Genomic DNA, 15131 nt, shown 5'->3' on the forward strand with positions numbered 1-15131 from the left:
GAAAATGAGAATTGTCGGATTAGCCATGATCCTATTGAATGGTGGATCAGGCTCAGTGGTTAAATGGCCTTCTGTTTCTGTTTTGTATGGTCTTCTAGTCTTGAACTGGAGCAACAACTATAAGTTAAAGGCTGAAAATCTGAGGCGAGTAACTCCTCCCCTGTCTCCCCAAAACATGTTAATCTGCCTGATTTATAATACTCTTTTTGCATTGAAGTGTAAACAGCTCAACCCCGTAAATTTCCTGTGATGAAGTCTTTTTAATCTTTGTTTCTTTTGGCTTTGAGTTGCTGACTACATCTTTTAATGTTCTACCTCCCGTTTCCTGGTCTGAATCTGACCATCTAAGGCCATGCTTTGGTTCCCATCCATTATGACATTTCCTATAGTGAAGGTGAATTAAACTATATATCTCCTACATCCTCAAATAATGACTAAGAAAGCAATATAAGACATGCAGTTTGGGTAACACATTTTTGATTATTTCTTTTTTCTCCCATGTGACATTCAGTTGACTCCATAACCTTTGTATACAAGGCTGCCTGCACAGTAATTTAAGTATTCATTAAATCTGGAGTTTTCAATTTGTTTTTCAGATGGGAATTTCAACAGTGGACTCATCAATAGCTGGCTTGGGTGGCTGTCCTTATGCACAAGGTGCATCTGGAAATGTGGCAACTGAGGATGTAGTGTACATGTTGAATGGGCTTGGAATTCACACTGTACGTATCACTTGAAGGAACTATTTTTGTTCTAACTTTAATGTTGTTATCTGATGCCTGTAACAGTCAAAAGAAGAATTAACGCACTGAAATTTAATTCTTCAGCCATGTAACAGCAAACTGTAATAAAAAGATTTTTCTAATTTTACGTAGCTTTGTCTGAAAGCCCATTGCCACTAACTAGGGTCTTCTGTTGTTCACTTGCATGTGCAATGTCATTCCTTACAGTACCCTGATGTAATTCTGCTATCCCATTTTTCCCAGTTCTCCCACAAGCTACCTGGCTGAGCCTGTCTTTGTAGCATTTAGATATTGAAATGGAGAAATTTAGTATCTTTTACTCTGTGAGGCCAAACTGGCATTCATCAGAGGACGTACTTGAAACTTGATGGAGGGGAGTATTTTACAAACACAATTTAATTAAGAGCCTAGAAATTTCTGACTGATATTCAGAAATTTTAGACATAATTTATTTTCTGGTTTACACACTATGATAGGACGTCAGGTGATGAAAGGGAGCAACGATGATATTTTAAGTAAACTGTAAACTAATTAGGTGGGATTTAACCAACTGGATTCGCTTAGAAAGCAAAGCCAACTATTGACCAACCAAATGATTTGGATTGGATATCACTGAATGAGGAAGATTAGTTTAAGCCAGCAGACAAACCAATAAATGTCAAATCTTGTGAACTTATGTCAATTGGGACAAAACAAAAGATTAAATTTCAAATTTTGTTCTCCCTTTTTATACATGTTAAGTCACCTTGTTTGCTATATCAGTTGTAAATATTATTATTGTTTTGATACAAATGCTGCATACATACCCTAGCCATACTCATGTGCTTGAGTACAATAGATGCCACAGCATACTTCGTTCAGAGTTACCTTAGGTTTAATTGGCTGAAATACCTTTTGGCATTGTGTAACGTGAGGCAAAATGTGTCAGCGCAGGCTTGGAGGACCAAAGGGCCTGTTCCTGCGCTGTATCATTCTTTGTTCTTTGTATAACTTTTTAAGTATAGCATGTATGGGAGGAGAAAGATAATTCTGGCCTTATGATTCACAGATGTCTGTCACTAGGGCTACCCTGATTAATCAGAAATTGCAGTATTTTATTTCGTGCAACCACCACAGTGGTAGAAGTCAGACTAAATTAATTTTGGTCTTTGTCATCAAATATTATGATTTAACACAACAATTTTTAATCTTATTTTCTAGGGAGTGGATCTGCATAAGTTATTGGACGCTGGTGGATACATCTGCAGAGCCCTAAATAGGAAAACCAGCTCTAAAGTTGCTCAGGCTTCTTGCAAATTGTAGTAATCAGTAAACTGTTATATACAATTGAATGGATGGAAGAATAGACAAGTACTGTAAACATTTCCACCCTACACTTTCCTGTTGTAATTCCTGAGTGTAGTATTGGGCTAGAATCGGAAACATGTTTGTTTAATCACTTGTTTCTCTTAAAGAGCTTCAAACATCATATGTTCATTATTTGTGCGTTTTCCCAAAATGCCTCTCATAATTACCTAAAGATTTTCCTTCCATATTCCAAGATGTTTCATCTCTTGCACTTAAGCTCAAAAACCAAGTGCTTTTCCAAAGGCTGTAATGAGCTAACTCCTTTCTGGATGGCATGGTGGCTCAGTGATTAACACTGTTGCCTCTCAGCACCAGGGATCTGGATTTGATTCCAGCCTTGGGTGACTGTCTGGAGTTTCTGTGTCCTCCCCAAGTCTGTGTAGGTTTCTGCTGTGTGCTCCAGGTTCCCCTCTCAGTCTAAAGATGGTGCAGATTAGGTAGATTGCCCCAAAGTGACCAGGGATGTGCAGGCTAGATGGATTAACGATGGTAAAGTGCGGTTATGGGGATAGGGGCTGGGGCTGGGCCTGGGTGGGATGCTCATTGAAGGGCCATTGCATACTCGATGGGTTGAATGGCCTTTTTCTGCACTAAGGATTCAGTGATTCTATGCCAAATGTGTAAAGTTATCAGAAAATTTTCACATGTCTTTTAGATTCTGAAAGTATAGATATTTTCATCGATCCAATTCTCCACAATTTACCTCTTATCCAAAAATAAAATTCTCAAAGCATTTCTGTATTTTCAGAGTTCACTGTAGTAATTTTTCTGAAGTTATAAATGAATGAGGAAACTGAAGAAAATTAAACAAATATTGTTATATTTTAATGTGTTAAAATGAACGTTAGTTTGTTTAACTGATTTAGCCTTACAAAAAAAAAATTTCAAATTACAAAAAATATTACTGGAATTTTTTAAAACTATGTATTCATGGAATTCTGATGCAAAGCTTTTGGATATTTTTGTGATTCATACAGAAATTGCTGTACTACTTTAGTCTGAAGTGGAAATTGAATCAGTAACCCTAATTGATATCACATGATTCAGTCACAGAAACCAGCTATCTTTTTGCACTGAGACAACCAAAATGTTGTCAAAAATGTTAGCACATTTTGAAATTTCCACACAACAGTTTCCAGTTTAAAAAGCACCTACTAATTGTGGATGGTGTACATTTTACCACTTTCATTTAGCCAGCAGTTGGAAAAATGGCAGACAACCCACAACATCTCAAGTATAGAGATAACAAGGTGTAGAGCTGGATGAACTCGGCAGGACAAGCAGCATCAGAGGAGCAGGAAAGCTGACGTTTCGGGCTCAAGTATGACTCAGTTTATAATGCAAGTAATGAAAGAACTTCCAATCCCTCAATGATATTTTACTAGAAGTGCACTCTCTTTGGTCCTTTAATAGTGTTCATGTGCCACAGCGGTGCCAACTGTCTTAAAAAGGTAGAACTTAAATGTTTTGAACTGATGAATGCAGTTATCACAATGATGTTTTGATTTTACGCGTTCTATTTAGTGCATTCATTCTAATTTATTTTGAATTTTTTTTGCGTTCATGCGATGTGGACTTTGGCTAGGCCAGCATTTATTTCCAGTTCCTATTTGATTTTGGAAAGATAAAGATGAGCTGCTGCTTTGAACCATTGCAACCCATTTGATGTAGGTACACTCGCAATACCATTAGGAATGTAGTTTTGGGGTTTTGACCCAATGATGCCACAAGAATAGTAATAAATTTCCAAGTCAGAACGATGGAATAGCTTCAAGAGGATCTTGCAGTTAGTGGTGTCATAAGGCAGGAGATGAGTGGCCCTAGCAGAACTCACTCATGTTCAGTTTGGGCAGATTATTCTAAGCAAGTACTGCTTGATAGTATTGTTGATGACACGTTCCACCAGCTTTCTGATAATTGAGGACGTTGATGGGGCAGTAATTGGTTGGGTTGGATTTGTCCTTTTTTTTTTCTCATCTCTATATAGGGCCAGACGTGGGTAATCCTTTCTGTGCTGGGTAGATGCCAGTGTTGTAGCTGCAGTGGAACAGATTGAGTCGGAATGCAGCAAGTTCTGAAGCAAAGGTATTCAGTACTGTTACTGGAATGTTGTCAGGATCCATTGCTTTGTCATTTCTTAATATCACATGGAGCAAGTTAAATTGGCTAAAGTCTGATCTGTGACACAGGATCGTGGTGGAGGCCCAGTTGAATCATCTGATTAATCTGTCTGGTTGCAGATTGTTGCGAATGCTTCAGGCTTATCTTTTACACTGATGTGTTGTGCGCCCCCATTATGCAGGATGGGAATATTTGTGGAACTTTCTCTTCCAATGAGCTGTCTTACTGTCCTGATTTCATGGATGTGGCAGGACTGCAGACCTTGGATCTGATCTGTTCATTGTAGAATCACTTTGCCTTGCCTCTCTCTTGGTGATTTATCTTTATTTGTTATGTGAGTAGTTTTGTGCTTTATCTCCACCAGTTTGACGCCTCGCTTTTAATACAGCAGTAGTGCAACACAGTATGATGGCTGGATTCTTTGTGGTCTGAAGATAGAACTTTGACTCCACAAAGATTACATAATGGTTGTTCCTACTGATGCTGTCTTGGACAATACATTTGTGGCAGGCGGATTGGTGAGAATTAGATTATGTATGCTTTTCCCTCTGGTTAGCTGTTTCACCACCTGCTCCAGACACAATCTAGCAACTATATACTCTTGGATTTTGGTCAAAAACTGTGCTGCTGAGCCATTACTGGTGATGCACATTTAAAGTCCCCCACTCCGAGTACATTCTGTTTCCTTGCCACTTCCATGATTCCACACAGTAGCGTTCAACATGGATGATGATTCTTCAGCTGAGTTGTGAGACAGCATGACAATAAGCAGGAGGCTTCCTTGCCTATGTTTGACCTGATACAATGAGATTTAATGGGGTTCAAAGTCAATATTGTGGATTGTCAGGGCAACACTGTCTTAACTGTGCAGTACTGTGCCACCACCTGTGCCTTTGGGGCAGGACATAACCACAAATGGTGATGTTGTGCTGGAATATTGACGGGTATGGATATGACTAGTCATGCAGTAGCCTGACACAATCTGAGAGACACTCCTCAATTTTGACACAAGCGTCCAAATGTTAGTAATACAGATAATGGTAGCATAATATAATCTTAGAGATGGTAGCATAATATGTGACTGTACTAGTAAACCAGAGGCCTTGTCTAAGAATCGAGACAAAGTAATTTCCAATCTCATCATGCAGTTTTTGAATTTGAATTCAATTAAAATAATCTTTCTCTGAAAATAGAGCTACCATTTGTTATTTTAAATGATCATGGAGCTGACTTGTTGTTAAAAAGAATTATCTGTTAGGGAAGAAAACCAGCAATCCTTGCCCAGTCTGGTGCTCAATTGATGACTTATCCTGCATCAAATTTTGCACGCATTTGGAAGGGACTTGACAAGCCATTTGACTCTGTCAAACCCTTACAAAGAAATATATTACATGCAGTTATTTAGCTCTTTCACGGTCATTGGATGTCGCAAAGCCCTTTCATTGCCGATCAAGTTGGAGTTTGAAGTTTGAGTAACACTGCTACCTTCTCAGGGCAATAGAGATGGTTGTTAATTGGCCCTTGACACTTTATTGATACGATATCCTAAAAAATATTTTCTTTATTTTTAACGGGATGAGGGCTTCACTGATCAGGCAGCATTTATTGCCCATCCTTAATTGCCCAGAGGGCAGTTCAGAGTCAACCACATTGTTGTGAATCTGGAGTCACATGTCAGCCAGACCAGGTGAAGATGGCAGTTTCCCTTCTTAAAGGATATTAGTGAACCATATGGGTTTTCTGACATTTGGCAATGGATTCATGGTCATCATTAAATTCTTAATTCCAAATATTTTATTGAATTCAAAGGTGCCCAGAATGTTATCTAGGTCACCACCTCCCTTTTGAAGAATGAACTTGGAAAGGATTGTACTGTTTTAAAATGAAAACTTAGTGAAAAATTAAGAGCACTAATTGTGACTTCAAACATTGACCCAACAATTGAGTACTCCAATACGTTTTTATCTTTGGAATATTTTAGAACTGATTAAAAACAGTTTAAATTAACATTTTAAAAGATTCAAGAAAATGAAGTACAACTAATGTCTGAACCTCCAATCAGTAAAACAGCATTTATTTGAATAAATTGACGAAAACATTTAAATTTCTTATGCAAAAATATTTGTTGCACTTTAATTCAGTAGACTGTTAATGGCTTGCCTTAGCTATATTTTTAAATTGCTTTGTGATGAAAGTTGTGTAATACATATTATCATCATTCAAGATTGAATTGTTTTAAAGAGATGCCAATGGATGTCGGTTACTGTTGTGAGATTGTTTCAAGCCAGCAGAATCATTCTGGAGTGACCTAAATCCAGAAACTGCTCCAAGCAAGTGACTGCAAACCTCTGTGGTGTTAATGGAAATATGTTTGTACTTCTGAGTTTATGACGGACAGATCAAGCCAAGACTGTTTTCACTTCAGTGATTGACAATTAAAATGAAGATCAGAGGCAAGTTTTTACTGTCTCTCCTAGCAAGAGTAGGGTTCACTTCTGGGAAGCCAGTTGCTCTTGGCAGAAGGGTCTTAAATGTGCAGCTTTCAGACCAGAAGAGTTTGGACAGCAATCTGTAAGTGATTAGAAATAAAACAGTTTAAGATCTCAGATTTGTAAAGAATTAATTTTAGCCAAAACTGAAGGGAGATCATCAAATATTCTCTGCAGTGCGATGAGATGATCTGGAAAGCAGTCAGTCGAAACCTAAAGTGTTGCAATAGGAGTGTTAATTTCTCTGGACTTGAGACTCTAATTTAGTGGTGTTGGGAAATTGGAAAAAATTACAACCTATGTTTGTATTAAGATCTTTCCAAATGTGTAATGTATTTATTAGAGAGCTTTTATTTTATTTTATTTGTTTTCTTTTTGTGTAATAAATTCGTGTTTAAAAAACATTTGCAGCCTCATTTTAAAATTTGTGACTAACCAACATGTTAACTAACAGCAAAAAAAATGTAAAATATGATCTATCAAACCAAATTTCATGCTCTTTCTCAGATGCTGCTTGTAGACCTTCCAGCCTCCTGTTTTGTTAACCTTTAATTCTAGGATCTGACTTGTCCAGTAGTACCATTAGTTGGAATCATAACACTTACACAACAAAAATGAGGAATAATGTTTTTACATGTCAGATTCTTAATTACAGTTGCCTGTAACTCTGTAAACAGGTTAGTGAGATTATAATTTTGACCTTTTGAACATGTATTTCAATGTGTACTGTTTTGATAGTGATGTACATAAATTTAACATATAAAATATGAAATATAGAGTCGTACAGCAGAGTAACAGGCTCTTCAAGGTACCAACCGTGATGGCATTCTAAACTAATCACATCTGTTTACTGATTGTATACTTCTATTCCCTGTCTGTTCAGGTGTCTGCCTAAATGCCTCTTGAACGAGTATATCTGCTTCTACCACCTACTGTGGTGGTGCATTCCTGGCATCTACCACTTTTTTTTAAAAGCTTGTCTGTCACATCTTCTTTTAAACTTTTCCCCCCTCTCCTTAAACAGAGTGTTCTTCCCCATTCCCCCTTTAGTATTTGGCGTCTCCCTCCCCCCCCCCCCCCCCCCCCCCCCGGTGGAAGAGAAAAAGACTCATTCACCTTATCCATGTCCCTCATAATTTTATATATTTTCATTAGATCAGCTCTCAGCCTCTGACACTCTAGCAAAAACAATCCAAGTTTATCCAACTACTCTTCATAGCTAATACATTCCAATCCAAGTAACAAAAACAGAAGTTGCTGGAAGTGCTCAGCAGGTCTGACAGCATCTGTGAAGAAAAAAGTCAAAGTTAATGTTGCAGGTCCGGTGACCCTTCTTCAGAACTGATGGTACCTAGGAAAGCATCAGTTTATGTGCAGAAGATGGGGATGGGGTAGAGAGTAAACAATAGGATAAAGAATAGAGCTCAAAGAGAAAAGCGCAGTTGGATAGACAAACAAGTTGATGGAAGATTTAGGAGGCTAAATAGCTTAATAGGGAGTTAGTGATTAACAATAAGTAGTGTGTAACGGTAGGCTATGTGATAACAAGGCCTGGTGTGTGGGGTAGGACATGGGAGAGTTTAGGCTCTAAAGTTATCAAACTTGATATTGAGTCTGGAGGGGTACAGGGTCCGCTCCCCAATGAGGTATTCTAGCTTGCGCTGAACACTGCAGCAAGCTCGAGACAGATGTTAGCCAGAGAACAGGGTAGTGTGTTAAAGTAGCAGGCAAATGGAGCGGAGGGGTTTTTTTTGTGAGCAGAATGTAGATGTTCTGTGAAATGCTCACCCAGTCTGTGCTTCATTTTCACCAATGTAGAGGAGACCACATTTGTGAGCAGCAGACAAATTCTGGGAAGTGCAGGTAAAGTGTTGCTTCATCTGGAAGGTATGTTTGGGCCCTGGGATACTGGGGAGGGAGGAGGTAAATGGGCAGGTGTTGTACCTTTAACTCCTTGCAGGAGAAGGTGCTGCAGGGCTCTGGTCGGGGGTGAAGGAAGAATGGACCAGGGTGTTCCAGAGGGAACAGTCCCTGTGGAAGGCGGACAAGGGAGGGGAGGGGAATATGCGTCTGGTGGTGGCGGCATCTTGCTGGAGGTGGCAGAAATGGCTTCTTCTGGATGTGGATGCTGGTGGGATGGCACATAAGGAAAAAGTGAACCCTATCGCTCTCATGTGGGGTTGGAGAGGGGTGAGTGTGGAAGCCTGGGAGATGGGTCAGACCTGGTTGAGGGCCCTGTCAACAATGGTGCTGGGGTATCGTCAGATGAGGAAGAAGGTGGACGTTTCGGAGGCTCCCTTGTTGAAGTTGACCTGAATTGGCCATGTGATCGGTACAAGAGGAACTGAGAGAATGGAATGGAGTCTTTACAGGAAGCAGGATCCAAGGATGTACAGTCCAGGTAGCTGTGTGAATTAGTGGGTTTATAGTGGATATTAGTGACCAGACTATCCCCAGAAATGGAAACAGATGTCGAATAAAGGAAGGGAGTAGTCAGAAAGATACCAGGTGAAAGTGAGGGCAGGGTGGAAATTGGAAGCAAAAACGATGAAGTTTTCCAATTCTGGATGAGAAAAGGAAGCAGCACCAATGATATCATCGATATATCAGAGAAAGAGTTGTGCGTGGGGACTTGAATAGGACTGGAAGGAATGTTTTACATACTCCATGAAAAGACAGATACCCATGGTCACCCCTCTGATCTGAAGAAAATGAGAGGAGTTAAAACACAATTGTTGGGGGTGAGGATGACCTCAGAGGTGGGTGGGGACAGTTCAGGCCTTTGCTTGATGAAGAAGCAGAGAGCCCTAAGACCATCCTGATGGGGGATGGGTGTGTAAAGGGATTGCACATCCATGGTAAATAGGAGGCAGCTGGAACTTGCAAACTGGAAATTTTGAAACTGGCATAAAGCATCAGAAGAATTGTGGATTCATGGGGCTGGTACTAGACGAGGGGAGAGAAGAGTGAGTCAAGGTAGGAAGAGTCGAGTTCTGCAGAGCAGGAGCAGGCTCAAACAATGGATCTGCCCAGACCAGTCCCATTTGTAGATTCTTGAAAAGTGATGGAAGTAATGGTGCAGGGCTGGGGACCATCAAGTTGGAGGCAGTCGGTGGGGAGATCACCAGATGAATGGAAGTTAGTTACCATAATTGATATAATAGTCTGATGTGTCATGGTGGGGTGATGGTCCAGGGGAAGATAGGAGGAGGTATCTGAGAGCTGGCACTCAGCCTTTGCAATGTAGAGGTCATTACACCAGACTACAGCAGCACCATCCTTATCAGCAGGCTTAATAACACATTCAGGGTTAGATCAAAGTGCACGGAATGCAGTAAGTTCAGAGGGGGATAGGTGGAATTTGGTGAGGGGTGGGGGTAGAGAAATTGAGGCAACCTTACATCACATTGACAATTTTCAATGAACAAATTGAGTCTAGGTAAAAGCCCAGAGGGATGGGCCCAGGTGGAGGGAGAGTGCTGGAACTGGGCAAAGGGGTCTGTGGGATAGGGACAGGACTCTTGTCCAAAGAAATGGGCGTGGAGACAAAGATAGCTGAGGAGTTTAAAGTCATGTTTTGCCCATAAATTGTTAAGATGGGGACACAGAATAAAGCTGAAACCTTAGGCCATAAGACATAGGAGTGGAGGTAAGGCCATTCGGCCCATTGAGTCCACTCTGTCATTTAATCATCGCTGATAGGCATTTCAAATCCACTTCCCTGCACTCTCCCCATAGCCCTTGATTCCTCGTGAGATGAAGAATTTATTACTATCTGCCTTGAAGACATTTAACGTCCGAGCCTCCACTGCGCTCCGTGGCAATGAATTCCACCTTTGCTGAGTAGAAAACATTTAGCTTCAAAGAAAGGGTTAGGTGGGAAGGTGAATACCTGACAGGTGGTGGGATTGGAGGTGGTGATGTAATCAGAGGGAAGGGGAGGAGAGGAAGGTTCCAGACAGCCATAGGTATATCTCTGAATTGTTGTATCTTGTGGGCCTTGCGGCCTGAAAAGAAAAGAAAAAGTTTATTAGCGTGGTGAACAAGCAGAGGATGAAGTGGAACTGCAGAGTGGTGCAACCCTGAGCCAACATGCTGCAATGCTGTTGCAGAGAAAGATCGAGTGTGTGCATATAATGCTGCACAGCATTGAGTGTGGATCTCAGGATGTGATGAGAGCAGCTGTCTGTGGAATGTTGAATGTCACAAGATATCTGTGATCCTGAGAGGATTCAAAATCTGAGGGATGAAACTTAAGTTGGAATCCACGTGGGGTGAGTCTGAGTCAGATGCAGTCACTAAGGAATGTGACATGGCTGCAGAAACACGTTTTTGCAAATACTTGGTCAAACACCAGGAAGTGAGTGAAATTAATGTCGGCAGCCATGTCTCTGTAATCCTGGCTATGTCATGTTTCCTTCTATTTGCATGATTAATTCATCCAAGTTATTGTGAATGCTCCATGAATTAAGACGCAATAACGTTACTTGTCCTATTCCCATTATTTTACACTGTGCCCCTGTATGATACTGGCCCATGATTTCTCTGCCTAACTCTTTTTTTATTCTGCTTTCTGTCTTTTGTTTTTGTCCATTTTGGAAAATCCTGTTGGCTATGAGAGCAAAATTTCTTCAAGGTGGGCATGCCTAGAAGAGACATGGCTGTGAGTTAAATACAAAATAAAAACCGGAAGAATTGCGGATGCTGTAAATCAGGAACAAAAACAGAAGTTGCTGCAGGTCTGGCAGCAATCCATGAAGGAAAAAAAAAATCAGGGTTTAACATTTCAGGTCCGGTGACCCTTCCTCAGAACTCAATATCTTGACAAGATAACAAAGTGTGGAGCTGGATGAACACAGCAGGCCAAGCAGCATCTCAGGAGCACAAAAGGTACAGCTTGAGGTGGGAGGAGGGGATAGGTGAGAGGAAGAACAAGTTGGAGAGGCAGGGACAAGCTGGGCTGGTTTGGTGATGCAGTGGGGAGAGGGGTCGAGCTGGGCTAGTTTTGGGATGCAGTGGGGGAGGGGGAGATTTTAAAGCTTGTGAAGTCCACATTGATACCATGGGGCTGCAGGGTTCCCAAGCAGAATATGAATTGCTGTTCCTGCAACCTTCAGGTGGCATCGTTGTGACTGCAGGAGGCATCCTGACAACCTCTTTTACACCCTCTCCAAATTCTACACATTTCTTACTATAGTTTGGGGAATGGATCTGCATGAAATACTCCAAATGCAGCTTAATTAAAGTTTTACCCAGCTGCAACATGATGTTTGATAAGGCTGAAGATAACAAGAACTGACAGGAACTGAAAAGAAGCCTAACAATGGACTGCTTTGTGAATGGAATTACGCTGAGTCTGCTTTCAGTTAAAACTGCAGGAAATCCAGAATGCTCTTTCTATCAAGTAAAGCATACATTTGGGCAAAGCATTTGGTATTGCTCATGTACATGGATAAGTCGAAAGAAGGCATGCATTTGGACAAAACATTCAGATTACTTGCATAATTCCAAATAAGGCACATACTTCGCACAAAGGCTTGTGTATAAACAGCCTGAAAAAATTCTTTTGTTCAACAACACTTTGAAGATTAATGTTTGAAAGTGGTACCCTACCTTAGGAGGAGTGGTGAAGACGTCGAACATCTGGCTGGCTGCAAGATTCTCTTGGCTAATAACATTTGGGTTTAGCTACAGAAGTCAAGGTAGTGAAAGACAGTGACTGAGATAGTTAAGTGTGTGTTATTTGTTTAAGTACTTAACAAATGAATTGTGGTTTTATCGAGCTCTAAGTGTCTCTGCCGTATCATTGTCTATGTGTGTATTGTTGTCTCTCAGAGATAGGCAACAGTGATTTGCCAACTTTTATACTCAATGCACCAACTGATGAAGGCAAGCATTACTACCTTATCCACCTGTGTTGCCACTTTGAGGGAACAATGGAGTTGGACACCACAATCCCCCTGTACATCAATGCTACTAACGGTCCTGTAATTTAGTGTAAACTTGCCATTTGCATTTGATCTCCCAAAATGCATCATCTCACACATTTGGATTAAACTCCATTTGCCATTTCTCTGTCCAACTTTCTGAATGATGTAAATTCTGTATCCTTTGATAACCTTCCTCAGTATCCACAACTCCACTGACTTTTCTGTCATCTGCAAACTTACAAATCAGACCATCTACATTTTCATCCAAATCATTTATATATGTGTATATGTACAGTTACAAAACACAGGTCCCAGCACTACTACTTGTAGAACACTACTGATCATAGACATCCATTCATAAAAATACCTCCCCACTGCAACTCTGTCTTCCATGATCTAGTCAGTTTTGTATCTAACTTGTCAATTCCTTGTGGATTCCATGCAACTTAGTCTTCTGGATCAGCCCACCATGAGGGACCATGTCAATGCTTTAGTAAGACAACATCCACTGCCCTACACTCATCAATCATCTTTGTTACTTCCTCAAATCTCAATGAAGTTGGTGAGACAAGACCTTCACCCCACATTAAAACCATTTGACTATCCATAAGTCCATTCTTCCCCAAATGCAAGTAAGTCTGTCACTAAAAATTATTTCCCTGCTACTGATCTAAAGCTCACTAACCTATAATTTCCTGGATTATCCCTGTTTCTCTTATACAAAGGAACAATATTATTCTTCAGTCTCCTGGGACCTCACCTGTGGCTGAAAACATTACAAAGATCTCTGTCACAACAATCTCCTCCCTTGCCTCCTTCAGCATTCTAGGATAAATCCCATCTGACTCTGGGATTTATCTAACAATGTTTTTCAAGACACCCAACACAATCTCCTCCTTAATATCAACATACCCTCTCTAAACTTACCATCATCCATGTCCTTCTGTTGGTGAATACCAATGTGAAGTACTCATCAGGAAGCTCATCCACTTCTTTTTGGCTCCATGCGTAAATTCCCTCCTTTGTTCTTGAGTGAACCTCTCCCTAGTTACCTTCTTGCTCCTAATATTATGTATAAAATGCCTTGTGTTTCTCAGTGCCACTTATCCACACTGAGCTAATATCTTTCCTCACTATTGCATTAACTTTCTCTTTAACTGTCAATGCAACTACCCCTACTTTGTCTGTCCTTCCTAAATACTGTTTTCTCATCCTTGGACACCCTGCAGCCATGTCTCTGTAATCCTGGCTATATCATGTTTCCTTCTATTTGCATGATTAATTCATCCAAGTTATTGTGAATGCTCCATGAATTAAGACGCAATAACGTTACTTGTCCTATTCCCATTATTTTACACTGTGCCCCTGTATGATACTGGCCCATGATTTCTCTGCCTAACTTTTTTTTTTATTCTGCTTTCTGTCTTTTGTTTTTGTCCTTGATTCCTCTTCCTTTGACTCCTTACATAGGTTTCCAACCCCTGGCTTTTTAGTTTCAAGCTTTCCCCAACCACTCTGGGAAATACTCCCCTTAGGACATCAGTCTTGCTCCTGCCCAGGTGTAACTGGTCCAGTTTGCACTGGTCCCACCTCGTGCAAAACCAATCCCAGTGCCTCAATCTGAAAACCCTACTCCTCACACCCTCTCTTTAGTCATATATTCATTTGATATATCTTGCTATTTCCACACTGACCAACACATGGCAATGGTAGAAATCTTGATATTACTACCTTTTGAAGTCCTATTTTTCGTCTCATTTCCTCAATCCCTAAATTCTCCTTTTAGGCCCTCATTTTTTTCCCCTTTTTTTGTATCATCGTGTATTGTAACCATTACTGTTTGCACTCTTATTCTAGAACGTCCTGCAGCTCCTCTGATACATCCTAGACAGTACGAGGGAGCCAACATACCAACCTGGAATTGTAATACTGCTACAGGAATGCCTATTTTCCCTCATAATTGAATTCCCAATAACTATTGCATTCCAATACATTTGACTCGTCCCCTATGCAGCAGTGTCAATAGTCGTATGAAAAATTTGGCTGATGTTGTTTTCCCTTGTTAGGCCATTCCCCTCAACAGTATCTAAAGTGGTATATCTGTTTTGCAGGGGAGACTCTTGCACTGCCTGGTGGTCACCCATTCCCTTTCGCCTGTGGAGTCTTGCCTGTGGTGTGACCATCTCTATATATGCTGTCCATGATAGTCTCCACCTCGCGGGTGCCTCATGGAATCCCTAGCTGCCGTTCAGCTCCAAAACCCGGGCTACGGAGCTGAGGCTGGAGACTCTTCCTCCGTATGCTGGCTCCGTGCATTGGAAACATTCCTGGCTTTCAAAATGGAGCAGGGAGAGTGCACCACTGCTTTGAGTTCTCCAATGACTTACCCCTTTGAAATTAAACCAATATTTACTATCAATGAATATAAGTTATTTGGGCCCTAGTCCTCATTTGTATAATCCTTACCAACTATAAATCAAATCAGTACCTCATCCTCTCTG

The 15131-nt window shown here is 40.7% G+C and overlaps 1 protein-coding gene and 1 long non-coding RNA gene across 4 annotated transcripts in view; one reads left to right on the forward strand and one right to left on the reverse strand.

Moving 5' to 3' along the window:
* The window catches only part of hmgcl (3-hydroxy-3-methylglutaryl-CoA lyase), a 34127-nt gene extending 27023 nt beyond the window's left edge, over positions 1-7104 (forward strand). For both annotated transcript variants that reach the window (XM_048558040.2, XM_048558038.2), the window contains exons 8-9: positions 597-722; positions 1944-7104. In XM_048558040.2, the coding sequence (XP_048413997.1) occupies positions 597-722; positions 1944-2045 (228 nt within the window). In that variant the 3' untranslated portion in view covers positions 2046-7104. The remainder of the gene's footprint in view (positions 1-596; positions 723-1943) is intronic.
* LOC132210928 (uncharacterized) lies at positions 2935-15110 on the reverse strand. Of its 2 annotated transcripts, XR_009447171.1 has the most exons (4): positions 13558-15110; positions 12314-12388; positions 10593-10707; positions 2935-6780 (listed from the first exon to the last, which is right to left on the reverse strand). It is a non-coding gene; the product is annotated as an uncharacterized LOC132210928 (long non-coding RNA). The 2 variants fall into 2 exon arrangements; XR_009447170.1 differs by lacking the exon at positions 10593-10707.
* Positions 15111-15131: the final 21 nt, after the last annotated feature.

This window comes from Stegostoma tigrinum, chromosome 24 (assembly GCF_030684315.1).
Source record: "Stegostoma tigrinum isolate sSteTig4 chromosome 24, sSteTig4.hap1, whole genome shotgun sequence".
In the NCBI taxonomy this organism is placed as follows: Eukaryota; Metazoa; Chordata; class Chondrichthyes; order Orectolobiformes; family Stegostomatidae; genus Stegostoma; species Stegostoma tigrinum.